The sequence below is a fragment of the Peromyscus leucopus genome, chromosome 1, assembly GCF_004664715.2.
Source record: "Peromyscus leucopus breed LL Stock chromosome 1, UCI_PerLeu_2.1, whole genome shotgun sequence".
Taxonomy (NCBI): domain Eukaryota; kingdom Metazoa; phylum Chordata; class Mammalia; order Rodentia; family Cricetidae; genus Peromyscus; species Peromyscus leucopus.
Window position 1 is genome coordinate 88034669 of NC_051063.1, and position 14625 is coordinate 88049293.

A 14625-nucleotide genomic window follows, 5' to 3' on the forward strand; every position below is an offset into this window, starting at 1 on the left:
AAAAGAGCCTCCAGGAGGTACCTTAGGCTAAGACCCCAGGGAAGAAGAGAGCACAGGAGGCCAGCAGACAAATGATGAGATTCTTACTTCAAAACTGTCTGCAGAGGATGTCACTCAGTGATAGAGCGCCTGCCTAACATGCAGACAGCTCTTCATTCAATCCACACCATCAGAAATCCAGGAGAAACAAAACAAACCTGTATTTAAACCATGCTGGAACCATACCTTTAGCCAAACGTCCAGGCTTACACCTGCAATCCCAGCCCTTGGAAACTGAGGCAGGAGGACTGCCATAAGTCCAAGGTGAACCTGGCCTCTACAGTGAGTTCCCAGCCAGCCTTAGAGTTTGTCTCAAAATAATAACAATAACAACAACAACAATAATAATAATAATAAACAAAAGTTGTACCTCTGACTAGTTGCTCATCAAAATTATTAAAAAGAAGAGAAAGAAATCCAAGATACCTGCTAAGATTTTCAAAACTATTTGGCAAAAAAACAAAACAAAGCAAAGCATGATCCAACCTGGCAATGCCCACAGCTGTTGCCTAAAGCAAGCCTTGAGCCTGAAGCCTGGAGCAACAGGACATAGGCTGACTGCCAGCCGAGGAGGACATCCTTCATAAAGTCCATTCAGATATATCCCTGGACATTCGTAACCATAAAAATCTCCTATAGGACAGAACTCAAGGCCTCTGAGGACACTGAGACAAGGGAGCTACTCTCGAAATTGTCAATCAGGGATTGCCCGATGAGCAAGCAAGCAGATATTCATGCATTACATCCAAACAGTACCTTTTAAGTGCTAAGGGTCAGCTATCCCATTCCTGAGTCTTTCTTTTCTTCTGCTTTTTTAATTTGCTTGCGGTTCTGGGGGTTGGTGATGGCCTTGCTTGTGGCGGGAAAATGCTGTCCCACTGAGCTACCTCCCAGCCCATGAGTCATCCTTCCTCTAAACTTGCTGCAGTCCCCCGGTGCCCAGGCATCCTGTATGTTGTGTTCTTGGGGTAGAAAACACAAGGGGCCATGGCCTAATCTGGACTGAGACGACAACAGAGCAAAATCATGGTCTTGGGGCTAATGTGTAGTGATGACTGGTGAATTTCTCCTTGGAGCTGGAGAGGTAAGTGTCTTCTGTTTGAAGAGAGTGCAGACAGAAATGTAGATGATGACAAGGACTGATTTAAGACCAAACGTGTCCTCCAAACATTCCCTTTGCCTTTATAAGAGAATCCTAAGTGGAGGCTAGTCACTTCCCCTTGTGGGTTATTCAGCCTGCAGGGCAATGAGGAGCATCATGTGACCTGCAGTAGGTATGACACAGAGTAAGGCTGCCAGCCAAGTAGGATATCCTTCCTAAAGTCCATTCAGGTATGTCCCTGAACATTTGAGCACAGTGAAAATACGGGAGATGTAAGTTCAAGCGCTGCCAAGTTCTTCTGGAAAATTCATCAAGTCCTTTTTCCTGTCTGTCCCCACTGCCATGACAGACAGAGCGTGAAGTGATCTGAGGCTAAAACCATGCACTAAGGATAGCAGAGTGGAGACTTCCACACTACTCCTTCTAGATTTCCTTAGAGAAAGAGGGAGACTTCCTGTCTAGTTTAAATCACAGTCAATGATTTAAAAACATGAAATCAATGTTTTCTATCCCAGGGAGGGACAGAAGGCAAGCACATGAATAAAGCAACTCTGATGTGGGAGCAGATGCCACTCAACTGAAGCCTTCTTGAGGGTGGGGTGATAAAATAGGTCAAAATCACCAGAAACACGGGGGTTGGGGGGGGTGGCTTTTTCAGAATAACCATGAATATCAAAGAGGGGTTTGCTGAGAGAGGAAGACAGCACCTATGAAAGAAAACTATCCTCAGAGTGACACCAGGTTATCCTCAAGCCACAGGCAGAGCTCTCTCACCCAGCTAACGAAGGTGTCATGAAACTATGGGATGCGGCCCCTGAGCACTAACACGAATGAAGAACAATGTGGTGAGTGGCTGAGTCTGTTTCTGTCCTGGTTCTGGTAAATTTCAATCCTTAAATACCTGCGTGAAAAAATAAAAAATTGTGTTCTCACTTTAAAGGTCTCTCCCTTTATTCCAAATGTGCTTTAAAGTATTTATTGAGTGAAGATAAAAGAGGGGATGTTGAAAGATGAAACAGATGTTGAGTGAACAGTTTTCTTCAGAGTTCTTGCAGACGTCGGGACTTTACGTGTCTGTTCAAAAGAAGCATGCTCACATTTTAAACATATCTTCCTTTATTCTGAATGTTCTTTTATTTAAAGATACATTATTTTACTTTTTGAAAGTATGGTTAGCTTATCATAGATTACAAATTATAAAACATGCTCTCTGGCAAGATCAATATAAATGGTCATAAAGAATTACAAATAATTTTGAAATAAATTACTGCACCATAACGATGGTCATCTAATTATGTGGCATTTGAAAAATGTCCACACATGAAAATTTTGGAGAACTTTTCAAAGTTTCTTTAATGCAGATTTCTCTATTTCTTCAAATATAGAGAATACAATGTGAATTTTAATCATCTGAAGATAGACTGTATTTGAAATGAAAAATAGTTATCGATTTATAATGGTTTATTACCCTAAACAAACAAAGGAAAATTACATACGTGGCTCAAACTTCAGCTCTCCTGCTGGCCCTGATGGAGCGATCCCTTGTTGAAATTTCTTCTGTTCCAGCTGCTGTACAGCCTGGTGAGTGAGAAAAAATATGAAAGTACTGCTGATTGTTTCGGTCATATTGTCCATCTTTGGTTAAGCATAATAAACTGAATTTTTTTTCCCCTAGAAGATTATCCTATCATACTCTTGGACACTGAGGAAGGATGACTACTATCTGATGTCACACTGAGAATCAGAGCAGAGAGCAGCAGGTGAACTGGGCTCTGAGGCAGAGTCCGCTGTTGGTCATTGGTACTAAGATAAAAGCCCTGTCTTCATGCGGGTCCTCATCAGCTCTTCCTCCAGCCTGTGTGAAGATTGCCTTTATTTTCATACACATTCAGTTATTCCTCTGATAGTGACTAGCCAGGCTTTGTGGTGCACCCCTGCAATCCTAGCACTTGGGAGGAGATAAAAGTCACCTTCACAGCTCAGTTGGTGTGACATGTTCTCATTGATTCCACAATTCCAAAACAGAAGTAGCAACAAAGCTAGTTTTAAAACACACTAAAATTTAAAATGTGACAGCTTAATGGCATATTATAAAAACACAAGCTTAGCTTGGTGTTCTATAGACTCCTGTAATCTCAGTGCTAGGGAGGCAGAGGCAGGAGGATCAGAGTTCCAGGCCAGCCCTGGCTATACAAGACCTTGTCTCAAAAGAATGAAATAAACAAACAATCAATCAAACAAACAAACAAACAAAAAAATTCACAGGCTTTCAGCAAAGCATCTAACATCTGGTTTGGGGTTCCTGTTGTCACACTGGAGACCAAGCCGGGACCTCACACATGCTAAAAACATCTCCACCTCTGGGCTATACCTCCAGCCCCTAACTGTGAGTTTGTTTATTTTCGTTTATTTGAGACAGATTTCACTCTGTGATAGAATTTGGTGGCTGGGCTCAAGCAAACCTCCTGTCTGAGCAGCTGGAACTACGGATGGACATCACTTCAAGGGGCCCCGTCATTCCTTGAAAGCCACATCTCATCTGCTAATACTCAGGTTTCTGAGCCTCCTGCATCGCCACAGTCCCTGCAAGTCACACCCCCTCAGTGTCACCTGCTGATACTCCTGCTTCTGAGCCTCCAGGTGGTCATGCTGGCGCTGCAACTCTTCCTTCTGCTTCTGCAGTTCATCTGCCCTCTTCTTAAGTTCATTTTCTTGTGCGGCAATAATGTTTTCATATTCTTTCAGTTCGTCCTCGGTGAATAACTGTTGCTGACCCAATGTCTAAAAGAAAGGGAAATAAATAATAGTGCCAGGAACAAAGGGGTGTCATGCTCAGCTTTAAAATTCTAGGATCTTCAGGGCTGGAGAGATGGCTCAGCAGTTAGGAGCATGGGCTGCTCTTCCAGAGGACCCAGGTTCATTTCCCAGCATCTACATGGCAGCTCACAACTGCCTGGAACTCCAGCCCCAAGGGATTTAACATCCTCACAACTCCAGCCCCAAGGGAGCCAATACTCTCACACAGACATGCACACAAAACACAAACATAAATAAAATAAAAATAAATCAATCACAAAAAAATTACAATTCTAGAATCATCATTGTACAAAAGAGCATATATAATATACTCTTTGGCAAAATAAGAAAAAATATATTAACAAGGTATGGTGGTTCATCCCTGTAATGGCCTCTAATTCAAAGTCAGCTCAAGCAACATAGTGAGTTCCAGTCCAGCCCAGTCTATAAAATGAGATCCTCTCAAAATACAAAACAAATGAAAAGGATTCATGCCCAGATTAGTGAGGTGACTTCCAGAATATCCTGGACTACAGAGTGAGTGAGTGAGTGAGTGAGTGAGTGAGTAAGCGAACAGAAAGGAATGATAGAAGGAAGAGAGAGGGGGAAGGGAGGGAGAAATGTGTTTATATTAGTGATTTCTTTTTAACTAATTTATTTATTATATTTTACATATTTATTTTATATGTCTGTACGTGTGTGACTGAGTATATTTATGTGTGCTGTGTGCATGCCTGGTACCTGTAGAGGCCAGAAGAGGCTGTCGTATCCTCCGGAACTAGAAGCTGTGAGTCACCTTGTATGTGCTGGAAACCCAGACAAGGTTCTCTGCAAGAGCAGCAAATGTTCCTAAGCACTGAGTCATCTGTCCAGCTCCTGTTTATACTTTTTTAAAAACTGTTTCTTTTCTGGTTTTTGGAGACAGACTCTCGTGTAGTCCAGGAAGCCTTCAAACTTGCTATGTACCTGACGATGACACCTTCAACACTGACTCTCCTGCCTCCGCCTTCTAAGTGCTGAGATTATAGGCATACATGACCACACCCAGGTTATGTACTTCTTTATATTTATTTCCATTCCTGGGGACAGAACTTAGGTATGACCTTGTACATGACCTTGCCGTGTTCTACCACTAAGCTATACTCCCAGCTTCCCTTTTTTCCCACCACCACACTTTTTACACTTTCTATTTTGACAAGGTTTTACTAACTTGCCCAGGCTGGTCCTGAACTCACTCTGTAGCTCAGGCTGGCCTTGAACTTAAGAGCAACATTCCTGCCTCAGTCTCTGGAAAGTACCTGGCTAACTGATTTGCATCACTGGTTGAGCTTCTTCTACAGATAGGTAGACAGACAGCATGGATAGTGTGGGGAGGGGCAACGCACAGGCCAGAGAAGACACAATGTCCTACTCCATCTCTTCCACTTTGACTCCCGTAAGACAGAGTCTTTCACTGAACTTGGAGTTAGTCTGGCAGACAGCAAGTCCCAGCAATTCTCCTATCTCTGTCCACTCCCTGTAGTAATAGGGATCTGACTTTTTACATGGATTCTGGGGACTTGAACTACAGACCTTACATTTTCATAGCAAGCATCTTATCCCCTGAGCCATCTTCCCAGGCCCCTGCTTCTTTCATAATAGCAATAAAATATTGGAAGACAGGTCTAGGGGCTTATACCTATAATCCCAGCACTCAGGAGACTGGGGCAGGAAGGTTACTTCAAGTGTTAGACTGAGGCACAGTGTTAGAAAACAAAAGCACAGTGGTGCATGCCTGTAATCACAACACACAGGAGGTGAGGCAGGAGGATCAGTTGTTGAAGGCTGTCCCTGGTACATGAGACACTGCCTCTAACAACAGCAACAAAAACGGATCTGTAGACACAGCTCAGTGGGTCCTTTATTTCTTCTTAAAATAGATTTAAGTTTTAAATTTTCAGTGATGTTATTTTATACTTAGCAAATGCAGACTTTTAAAAAGATTTCTAATCTGAGGGCTGAAGAGGTGACTCAGATGTTAGGAGCACTGGCTGCTCTTGGAAAGGACCGAGGTTTGGTTCCTAGCACTTACACGGTGGCTCACAATGGTCTGTCACTCCAGTTCCAGGTGACTGGACTCCCCCTTTCCCTTCCTCAGGCGCCAGGCATGCACATGGTGCACACATATACATGCAGGCACTTACACACACTTACACACACACACACACACACACACACACACACACACACACACACACACACACTAAAAATAAATAAACCCTTTTTTAAAAAAAAACTTTTCTAACTTTATGCTGTGATCATAAATTTCTAGAAAGTTTTCCAAGGAGACAAGAACCTATTACTTTATAGTGACATGATGTAAGACACTAAATACTGTAAGATTACACACACAAACACGATGAGAAATGACAGCGAAAGGCGGGACACAGTGGTGCAGGCCTCTAGAACCACGAGCCCTCTGAAGCTCGTCCTCTTACCTCCCAGCTGTCTGGCTCCAAGAACTCCTTCTTCTCTGTAGCTCTCAAGAATTCTTCCAGAGTCACCAATCGGTCTTTGTTGCTATCAATCTGATTAAAGGAAAATATAAAAGCAACATAAAGAAGTCTTATTTTTTAGGTACAAATATGCCAAGAGATGCCTCCCTGTAAACATTCACCAATTAGGATAAAGTTAACATATAAGCAGAAACAAGAGGGGAAATGAAGAAATGCACTCCATTTTATGGAATCAAGAAACACTCTTCTATAGAGTTAAAACTTGAAAATGCAAGGCATCCATCTACCTGATATGCTCAAGACCAACACACTGAGTCAGTAATCTGGCTGGTTATATTTTTATGGTCAATGCCTTCACCACAATAAACTTAATCCAGCTAGACCCAAGTGCTTAGACAAGAACAATTGCTACTCCAGAGCAGCTGCCATGGCCAAGAACAAGCAGGTAAGGTTAAGAGGCTCAATTTCCTGCTGTTCACAGGCACACTTTCCGAGATGTGGTCTCAGTAAATATGGACCTAGCTATGAAAATCAGTTTGGCCTGAACTTCCAGTGGTTCTTCTGTCTCTGCCTATCAAGTGCTGAGAATAGAGGCATGTGTGGCAGTTCGAATAAGAATGTCCTCCCTTAGGCTCATATATTTGAAAGCTGAGTCATCAGGGAGTAGCACTATTTGAGAAGGATTAGGAGGTGTGGCCTTGTTGGAGGAAGTTTGTCACTGGGGGGTGGGCTTTGAGGTTTCAAAAGCTCAAGCCAAGCCCAGAGTCTCATTCTCTCTACCTGCAGATTATAACTCTCAACCTCCCACACCATGCCTGCCACATGGATGGGATGCAGCAGGGTCACATACTATAACAAACACTGCTGAGGCAACTGCCCTTCTACTCACATCTGTCATTACTTAGCAACACGTGTCACTCTGTTCCTGGAAACCCAAGTCAGGAGAGAAAGACAAACTCACTGAACAAGTAAAAGCAATAAAATAATCAGCTGCTCTAAAAGACAGAAATTAAAATTTTAGGTGCCTGTGATGGTTTATGTTTTTATTGTAATTATAGCTCTGTCCTATAATGAGGGTCTACATCCCTGCCTCCAGCTCAGCATGTGTTGCTGAAACAGCCTGTGAGAGGTACCCATCCTCTCCTCACTGTGGACCTGCTTCAATCAGTGGGATGTGAGCAGACATGGGGCTTGGCATGGCTGGGCGCGAGTCTTACACATTACTGCATGAAGGGGTCTTGAGTTTCTATGTCCCTTACATCATCCAGTGAGAGAACGCTCCTGCAGCCTGGGAATGAAGGACATCAAAGAGGCAGACCACAGTAGGCCCAAGCTTGGCTGAGCCAACCCACCTTCTCGTACCCTTGGAGCTTATGAAAGGTAAAGAAGATGTAGATATTTGTTGTCATAGTTACTAAAGTAACGGAACTTGGAAATATTAGTGTGGGCTGAGTACCCCTTATCCAAAATGTGTAGGACCAGAAGTGGTTTTAAATTTTAGATTAAAAAAAAAATTTTGAGATATTTGTACATACATAATGAGGTTTCTTGGGTTTGGGATCCAAAAAAAAATTGATTTATGGTTCATATATACAACTTATACATATAGCCTGAAGGCAACTTTATACAATTTTATGATTGATTTGGTGCATGAACATAAAAATACATGGTATAGGCTTCCCTACACCTTGAACCTTTGCCAGTGATCAGAAAGTGTTGAATTTTGGAGCATATTGGGTTTCTGACTAGGGCTTTTCAACCCATAAAAGCTTATGTAGGTTTTTAAAATGTTAACTATAAAACCTCATTGCTTTTTTACTGCCCTAAAATGTTTATTGCTGACATATAGTAGTATCATAATCTTGTAAAATATTTTAAAGGGGTTACAGATTATTTTGTTAAAGAAATCTAACCGGGCGGTGGTGGCGAATGCCTTTAATCCCAGCACTCGGGAGGCAGAGGCAGGCGGATCTCTGTGAGTTCGAGGCCAGCCTGGGCTACCAAGTAAGTTCCAGGAAAGGTGCAAAGCTACACAGAGAAACCCTGTCTCGAAAAAAAAAAAAAAAAAAAAAAAAAAAAAAAAAAAAATTGTATAGTATTCTGGTTACAAATACAAAATCCAATTAAGTACCTATCATGGGGGTTGGGGAGATGGCTCCGCAGTTAAAATTCTGCTCTTGCAGAGGACCCAGGTTCAGTTCCCAGCACCCACATGGCCTCTCACAACTGTCTGTAACTCTAATTTCAAGAGATCAAGCATCTTTTTCCGGCCTTCTTGGGTACCAGGCACACACATGTGCACATATGTACATACAGGCAAACATTCACACACATAAAAATAAATAAGTCTAGGGCTAGAGGGATGGCTCAGAGGTTAAGGGCACTGACTCTCTTCCAGGGGTCCTGAGTTCAATTCCCAGCAACCACATCATGGCTCACAGCCATCTATAATGGGTTCTGGTGCCCTCTTCTGGCTTGCAGGCAGGACACTATATACATAATAAATAAATCTTAAAATAAATAAATAAATCTAAAAAAATACCAGCTGTATATTTATTCTTCCGTCTTATAAGGATTAGCATAAGAACTTGAATAATGATAGAGATGACACAGACCCTCGCCTTAAAGCATACCTCGTTCATGACATGCTCTCTCATGCGAAGCCTTTCTTCCTCCATTTCTATCATATCATCCTCTGCATTTTGGGGGTCGTACACTTTTGCCAACTAAAAAAAGGAAGTGTGAAAAACAACATGAAAGAAGACAAGGTGCCCGAGGGGAATGAGGCAGATGGGCCTGAGTACGGAACCATTGTTTACCTCTTTTGTGAATAGTGCTTCTAGTTCTTGTTCATCCAGGAATCCATCACTGTTGACATCTAAGGTTCAATAGTTACAAATGCAAAGGCAGATTTGAATCCTTCAGAAAACAAATACTCAAACTACAGTTACAACAGTTTGCCAACGTAGTGCTGATGTACAGTGACAATAGGCTGCAGGCAGGGCTTCATCTTTTCACAAAGCCTCCGATCAGCTCCAGGGTCAATTCTATATTTACAGTTCATAATCATGTTTTAGAAAAGTACACATTATCTATTTCTTCCCAGAAAGATAGAGCAGTATCTATAAGAATAAAAGTAGTTAAAAAAACAAAATTTAAGCGTGGTCTTGCTATGTAGCCCTGACTGATTTGGTGTTCACTATGTAGTCCAGGATAGGCTACCACATGCAGCAATCCTCCTGCCTCAGTTTTCCAGGTGCTGAGATTACAGGTGTCACCACTAGATAAGTTTAGCAAAATTTTATTTCTGTTATGTAAAGCTTGTTAGATTTAACCTAACAAGCTACAGAATTACCTCCAGCTTACGAAAAGCTTTGGAGTGAGTCACACAGTGATTCAATAGCAAAAGCAAGCAAAAGGCCATGGCTCTGGTCTAAAATACCTTCTGTTGAGGTCAGCTAAAAGACTATTAATAATTTCATCTGGAGGAAGAACTCTAAATATGACTATTGGTAGAACTCAGCAGCAAACCATCACAGTCATCAATAACGAGTAAATCAAATACAGACTTTTCAAACAGCAGATATAAATATCAATATTTGTATCAAATCTGTTACCATGTAATTTGAAAAATGTCTTGGGGTCAAAGTCATTAGGGTCCAATCCATCAGCCTCTTCCCAAACCTCTTTTAGTTGATCTTTGCTTCCCTGTGAACCAATTTTAAGAAATTGCTCAAAACAAAATATAATCTATGTATAGAGACTCAAAAAATATGTCTGAGTTGTTCTTTCAGAAATAAGACTCAAGATTTACATGCTAAACTTAGGATAAAATTCTGCTACAAGGAATTCGCTTCATCTAGATACGGTTTCCACAAATCACAGTCCTTACAGGATGATTGACTTTGGGGTGGTTTTCATGCTTCCTCTTCATTTCTTCAAATTTAGATTCTTCTTCTTTTCTCTTTTCCTCATCCAGTGTTTTTAAATACTCTCTGCGCTCGTGTTCCTTCATCATCTCATACTTCTTAAACTCTTCATGCCGAGTCCGGTCATACTGCTCCAGATCTGCGGTTGCCTAGAGCACAACCCATTCAAATCAGCTGCCAGAGAAGTGTAAACGGTCATTCTCTTTTCTTTCTCTCACATGCCTGTGTGTGGGGTGCCTGAGAGTGTGCATGTGCACTCACATGTGCATGGGCATTTGTGTGCAGGTGTATGTGGAAGTGCGTCTTGGAGTCTTCCCTAATTGCGCCCCACCTCATTCATTGAGGCAGCGTCTTGCAACTGAGCAAAGAACTATTTCTCTAGAACAATAAAACAGCTCAGCCGGGTAGTGGTGGCACATGTCTTTAATCCCAGCACTCGGGAGGCAGAGCCAAGTGGATCTCTGTGAGTTCAAGGTCAGCCTGTTCTACAGAGCGAAATACAGGACAGGCACCAAAACTACACGGAAAAACCCTGTCTCGAAAAACCAAAAAAAAAAAAATACAAAAACAAAAAAACAAACAAACAAAAAAAAACCCAATAAAACAGCTCTTAAAAATACACTGTGCTTTATAATAAATTTCGGTTTTACTCAATTATTGAAAAAAAATAGCCAAACGAATGGAAACACATGAACTATGAACCAAAGGCTGAGGGGCCCCCAGCTGGATCAGGCCCTCTGAATAGGTGAGACAGTTGATTGGCTTGATCAATATGGGAGGCAACTAGGAAGCGGGACGGTCCTGTGCTCATTGCATGAGTTGGCTGTTTGAAACCTGGAGCTTATGCAGGGACGCTTGGCTCAGTCTGGGAGGAGGGGACTGGACCACCCTGGACTGAGTCTACCAGGTTGATCTCAGTCCTCGGGGGAGGCTTTGCCCTGGAGGAGGTGAGAATGGGGGGTGAGCTGGGGGTAAGGGAGGGGGTGGGAGGGGGGAGAACAGGGGAACCCGTGGCTGATATGTAGAACTGAATGGTATTGTAAAATAAAATAAAAGGAAAAATAAATAAATAAATAAATAAATAAATAAACAACTAAAAAAAATACACTGTGCTCTCTAACAGATGTGGAATGGGAGAGCAAAACAAACAAACAAACAAACACTGAACTATTCAAAACAGGCAAAATACAAACTGATTTCAAAAAGAAGGAACTAGGTCAAACGTGGACGTGACAGGAAATGTGGTCAGCAGCTATTTCACTAAATTTCATAACTACCCAACTGAAACATCAAGTTTGTCAATTCCTCTCATAACTAATACAATAAGTCCACAGACTCTTATCTAAACCCCCCGGGGGCAGCCAGATGTAGTAGCTCATATCAGGATTCCCAGCATGCATGAATCCCTAACATCCATGAAATTTGGAGTTGTGTAACTCCTAGCACCACACACAAATATATATAGTAATACAATATATATAGTAATACAATAAGATAATATATCAGAGTAACAAATATTATATATAAAATAAATATACTAGTAACAAAATTTTAAGAGATTTTCCAAATTTTGGGCCCAAGGAGGAAGGCCAAATGGAGATGGAGAGACTTGAGTCACACTGCCTCATGCCAAGAAATACCAGGAAACACCATAAACTGGCAAAGGAAGTTGATTCTTCCATAGAACCTTCATAGGAAGGACTTCCTTATTATAACATCTAAATAAAAACTATAGATACCATTGTGACTGGCTAGTTCAAACCTGGTTCAGTTTTTGCAGCATTCCGGATTTGGGGACATGGATGAGCGATGTGCACCTATGTTAGTAATAGTATCTGTAGTGAGAAAGCTTAAGCAACCTTCCTTGGAAGATACATGGTCTCCAGAGCCTATGAAAGTTATGTTTCCACTTCGTCAAATCACAGAACCTCAAAGGAACATCAAGACCCCACTTTGGGGGCATACCCTCACCGCTTTGATTAGCATATCCAAATCTCTGGATTCAAATGTGTCAGGATTCTGGTGGTTCAGATGTTCGAACTGCTTCAGGAGAAGGTGGTGATTCATGCCAGTATCTGCAGAAGCATGAGAAAACAGCAAATATCAGTCTCAGAGGACACCTTACATTAACCTCTGACCTCTACACACAAGCACATGAGTGTGCACACAGTACTCATGCACATACATGAATACATACATACTATGCACATATAAAAGGCATGCTATAGGCCCTTTACATAAACCAAGTCTCAACAAACAAGTCCTGGAAGTGCCTTCCCATCTGCCTAGAACCCACCTTGAAGGGAATCCAGCTTAGCTTTGATAAGCATTCTCAGCCTTCCTACTTCTTGCCTCTTCAGTTCATCGAGTTTTGTCCTCACATGGTGACTTACAAAGTCCAGCTCTTTGCTCAGCCTCCCATTCTGTCAACAAAATCAACAAATTAGTTTTATCTAGTATATTCCATTTTAGACCTATGATAACAGAGTAAAAACAGCATTAAAGGAACTGGAGAGATGGCTCAGCAGTTAAGAGCACAGGCTGCTCTTTCAGAGGACCGAGGTGTGGTTCTCAGCATCCCCATGGCAGCCCACAACCATCTGTAACTCCAGATCCAACACCCTATCTGACGTGTGTGGACACTGCATGCTCATGATGCACAGACACACACAAGCAGAACACCCACACATTTAAAACATGTATTTTTAAATAGCATTATCTTAAATTAGTAGTAATTTGGCATTATAAAAGCATCCCTTTCAGAAGTCTCATTTCAGCTGGGCATGATCATTCATTCCTACAATCCCAGCACTTGAAAGGTGAGGGCATGAGGATCAAGAGTTCAAGGCTAGCCCAGTCTCCATGAAATCCTGTCTCAAAAAAAAAAAAACGTAAAATGTGGAGGAATGTATCTCAGTTAGTAGTGTGCTTGTCTACCATGCAAGAAACTCAGCACTGCATTGAAAAGATCCAGGTGTGGTGGGCCACACCTGTAATCTCAGGCAGGAGGATCAAAAATCCAAAGGCTTTGGCTATACAGTGAGCTCAGATTACCTGAGACCTTGCCATGAAGACAGAAACAAACTATTCCTTCAAAGTAGTTCTTTCAAAAGCTAAAAATAGAGTGGGAATGTGACCCAGAAATTCCATCCCCAGGACTATAACTGAGAGGCTGAAACACATTAACACTGTAACTTAAGCATCACTGTTCACAGCAGCATTACCCAGACTAACCAAAATAAGCAGAAATAACCCAAATATCTTCTCAACTGATGAACACTTAAAATCTACAACAGCCCTTCCTCACTTTAACCCCTAGAGGAGAGGATTTTTTCCAGGACCTGCACACACATTGAAACCCATGATGCATAAATCCTTTACACGTAATGGAATAGTGTTGCATATAATCTGTGCAGCTGTACAGTTTCAATATGACCAGGACATTATACATAACAGTATCCTTAGGATGGAGGCAAATAGTTGCACCTGTTGTAGTAACATAAGATACAGCTCATTACCTCTGGAACTGACCAAGGAATCAGGCCCTAACCTGCTCTTCAGCTTTGAATAACTTCCTGCTGTCCTCAGAACATGATCCAAGACACTGCACTTGCTGCACACAGCTCCCTGCCATGCGGCCCATGACTCCAACACCATTTTCTGGCTACTCATGGCCTCCATTTCTAATTCCAGAGTACTTCCTATACATGGCGTGCGTCACAGCCCTTGCATGTTGGCTCATACACCATCCAGCCCCTCCCTCTTCATCTTTAGCTCTGACATAATCTCTGCTGGCAAGAATGACTTCCTGCCTTTACCCACTGCTCCATATGGGCCACGGTCTGTCTTCTACACCTCTGTGATATAACAGCACAGATCCAGCCACCCGATCCATTTCTCGGTGTGATTTTTTTTTTTTTCTGCCATGCCCATTGCTGAACTCCACTCACCCTGATTTCCTCTATGTCTGCTTTCTGGAGCTTTTCTCTGAAATGTTGATCTGTTTCCAGGACGTCAATCACTTGCTTGAGGTATTCATCGTAATAAAGTCCGGTATCCTGTGAGTCAGAAACAAGCCGTCATAGCTCAGAAAGTTTACCTGGGTCTGAACAGAAAGAATTGCATCCTGAAATGCAACTTCTAGCAAAATGGCCCCAAGACAGAATGTTCTCTGACAGCCTCAACGGTCAAGGAAATCATGGTTTATTACAAAATAAGTGTAAATGTTCTGTGTGATCTAGAAAGTGAAGATTCACGGTTGGAT

At 42.0% G+C, this 14625-nt stretch overlaps 1 protein-coding gene and 1 long non-coding RNA gene across 3 annotated transcripts in view; one reads left to right on the forward strand and one right to left on the reverse strand.

The window, feature by feature from the left end:
* Nucleotides 1-2070: 2070 nt before the first annotated feature.
* Nucb2 (nucleobindin 2) overlaps nucleotides 2071-14625 on the reverse strand; it is a 33309-nt gene continuing 20754 nt past the window's right edge. Inside the window, exons 4-14 of one of the 2 annotated variants that reach the window (XM_028884577.2) lie at nucleotides 14312-14419; nucleotides 12658-12784; nucleotides 12333-12436; nucleotides 10325-10510; nucleotides 10050-10140; nucleotides 9252-9310; nucleotides 9066-9158; nucleotides 6415-6504; nucleotides 3752-3922; nucleotides 2638-2719; nucleotides 2071-2215 (exon numbers count right to left, since the gene is read on the reverse strand). In XM_028884577.2, the coding sequence (XP_028740410.1) occupies nucleotides 2208-2215; nucleotides 2638-2719; nucleotides 3752-3922; nucleotides 6415-6504; nucleotides 9066-9158; nucleotides 9252-9310; nucleotides 10050-10140; nucleotides 10325-10510; nucleotides 12333-12436; nucleotides 12658-12784; nucleotides 14312-14419 (1119 nt within the window). In that variant the 3' untranslated portion in view covers nucleotides 2071-2207. The remainder of the gene's footprint in view (nucleotides 2216-2637; nucleotides 2720-3751; nucleotides 3923-6414; nucleotides 6505-9065; nucleotides 9159-9251; nucleotides 9311-10049; nucleotides 10141-10324; nucleotides 10511-12332; nucleotides 12437-12657; nucleotides 12785-14311; nucleotides 14420-14625) is intronic. The other variant, XM_028884578.2, reaches the window with a different exon arrangement.
* LOC119089149 lies at nucleotides 2643-3745 on the forward strand. The gene is made up of 3 exons (XR_005092995.1): nucleotides 2643-2722; nucleotides 2817-2901; nucleotides 3561-3745. It is a non-coding gene; the product is annotated as an uncharacterized LOC119089149 (long non-coding RNA).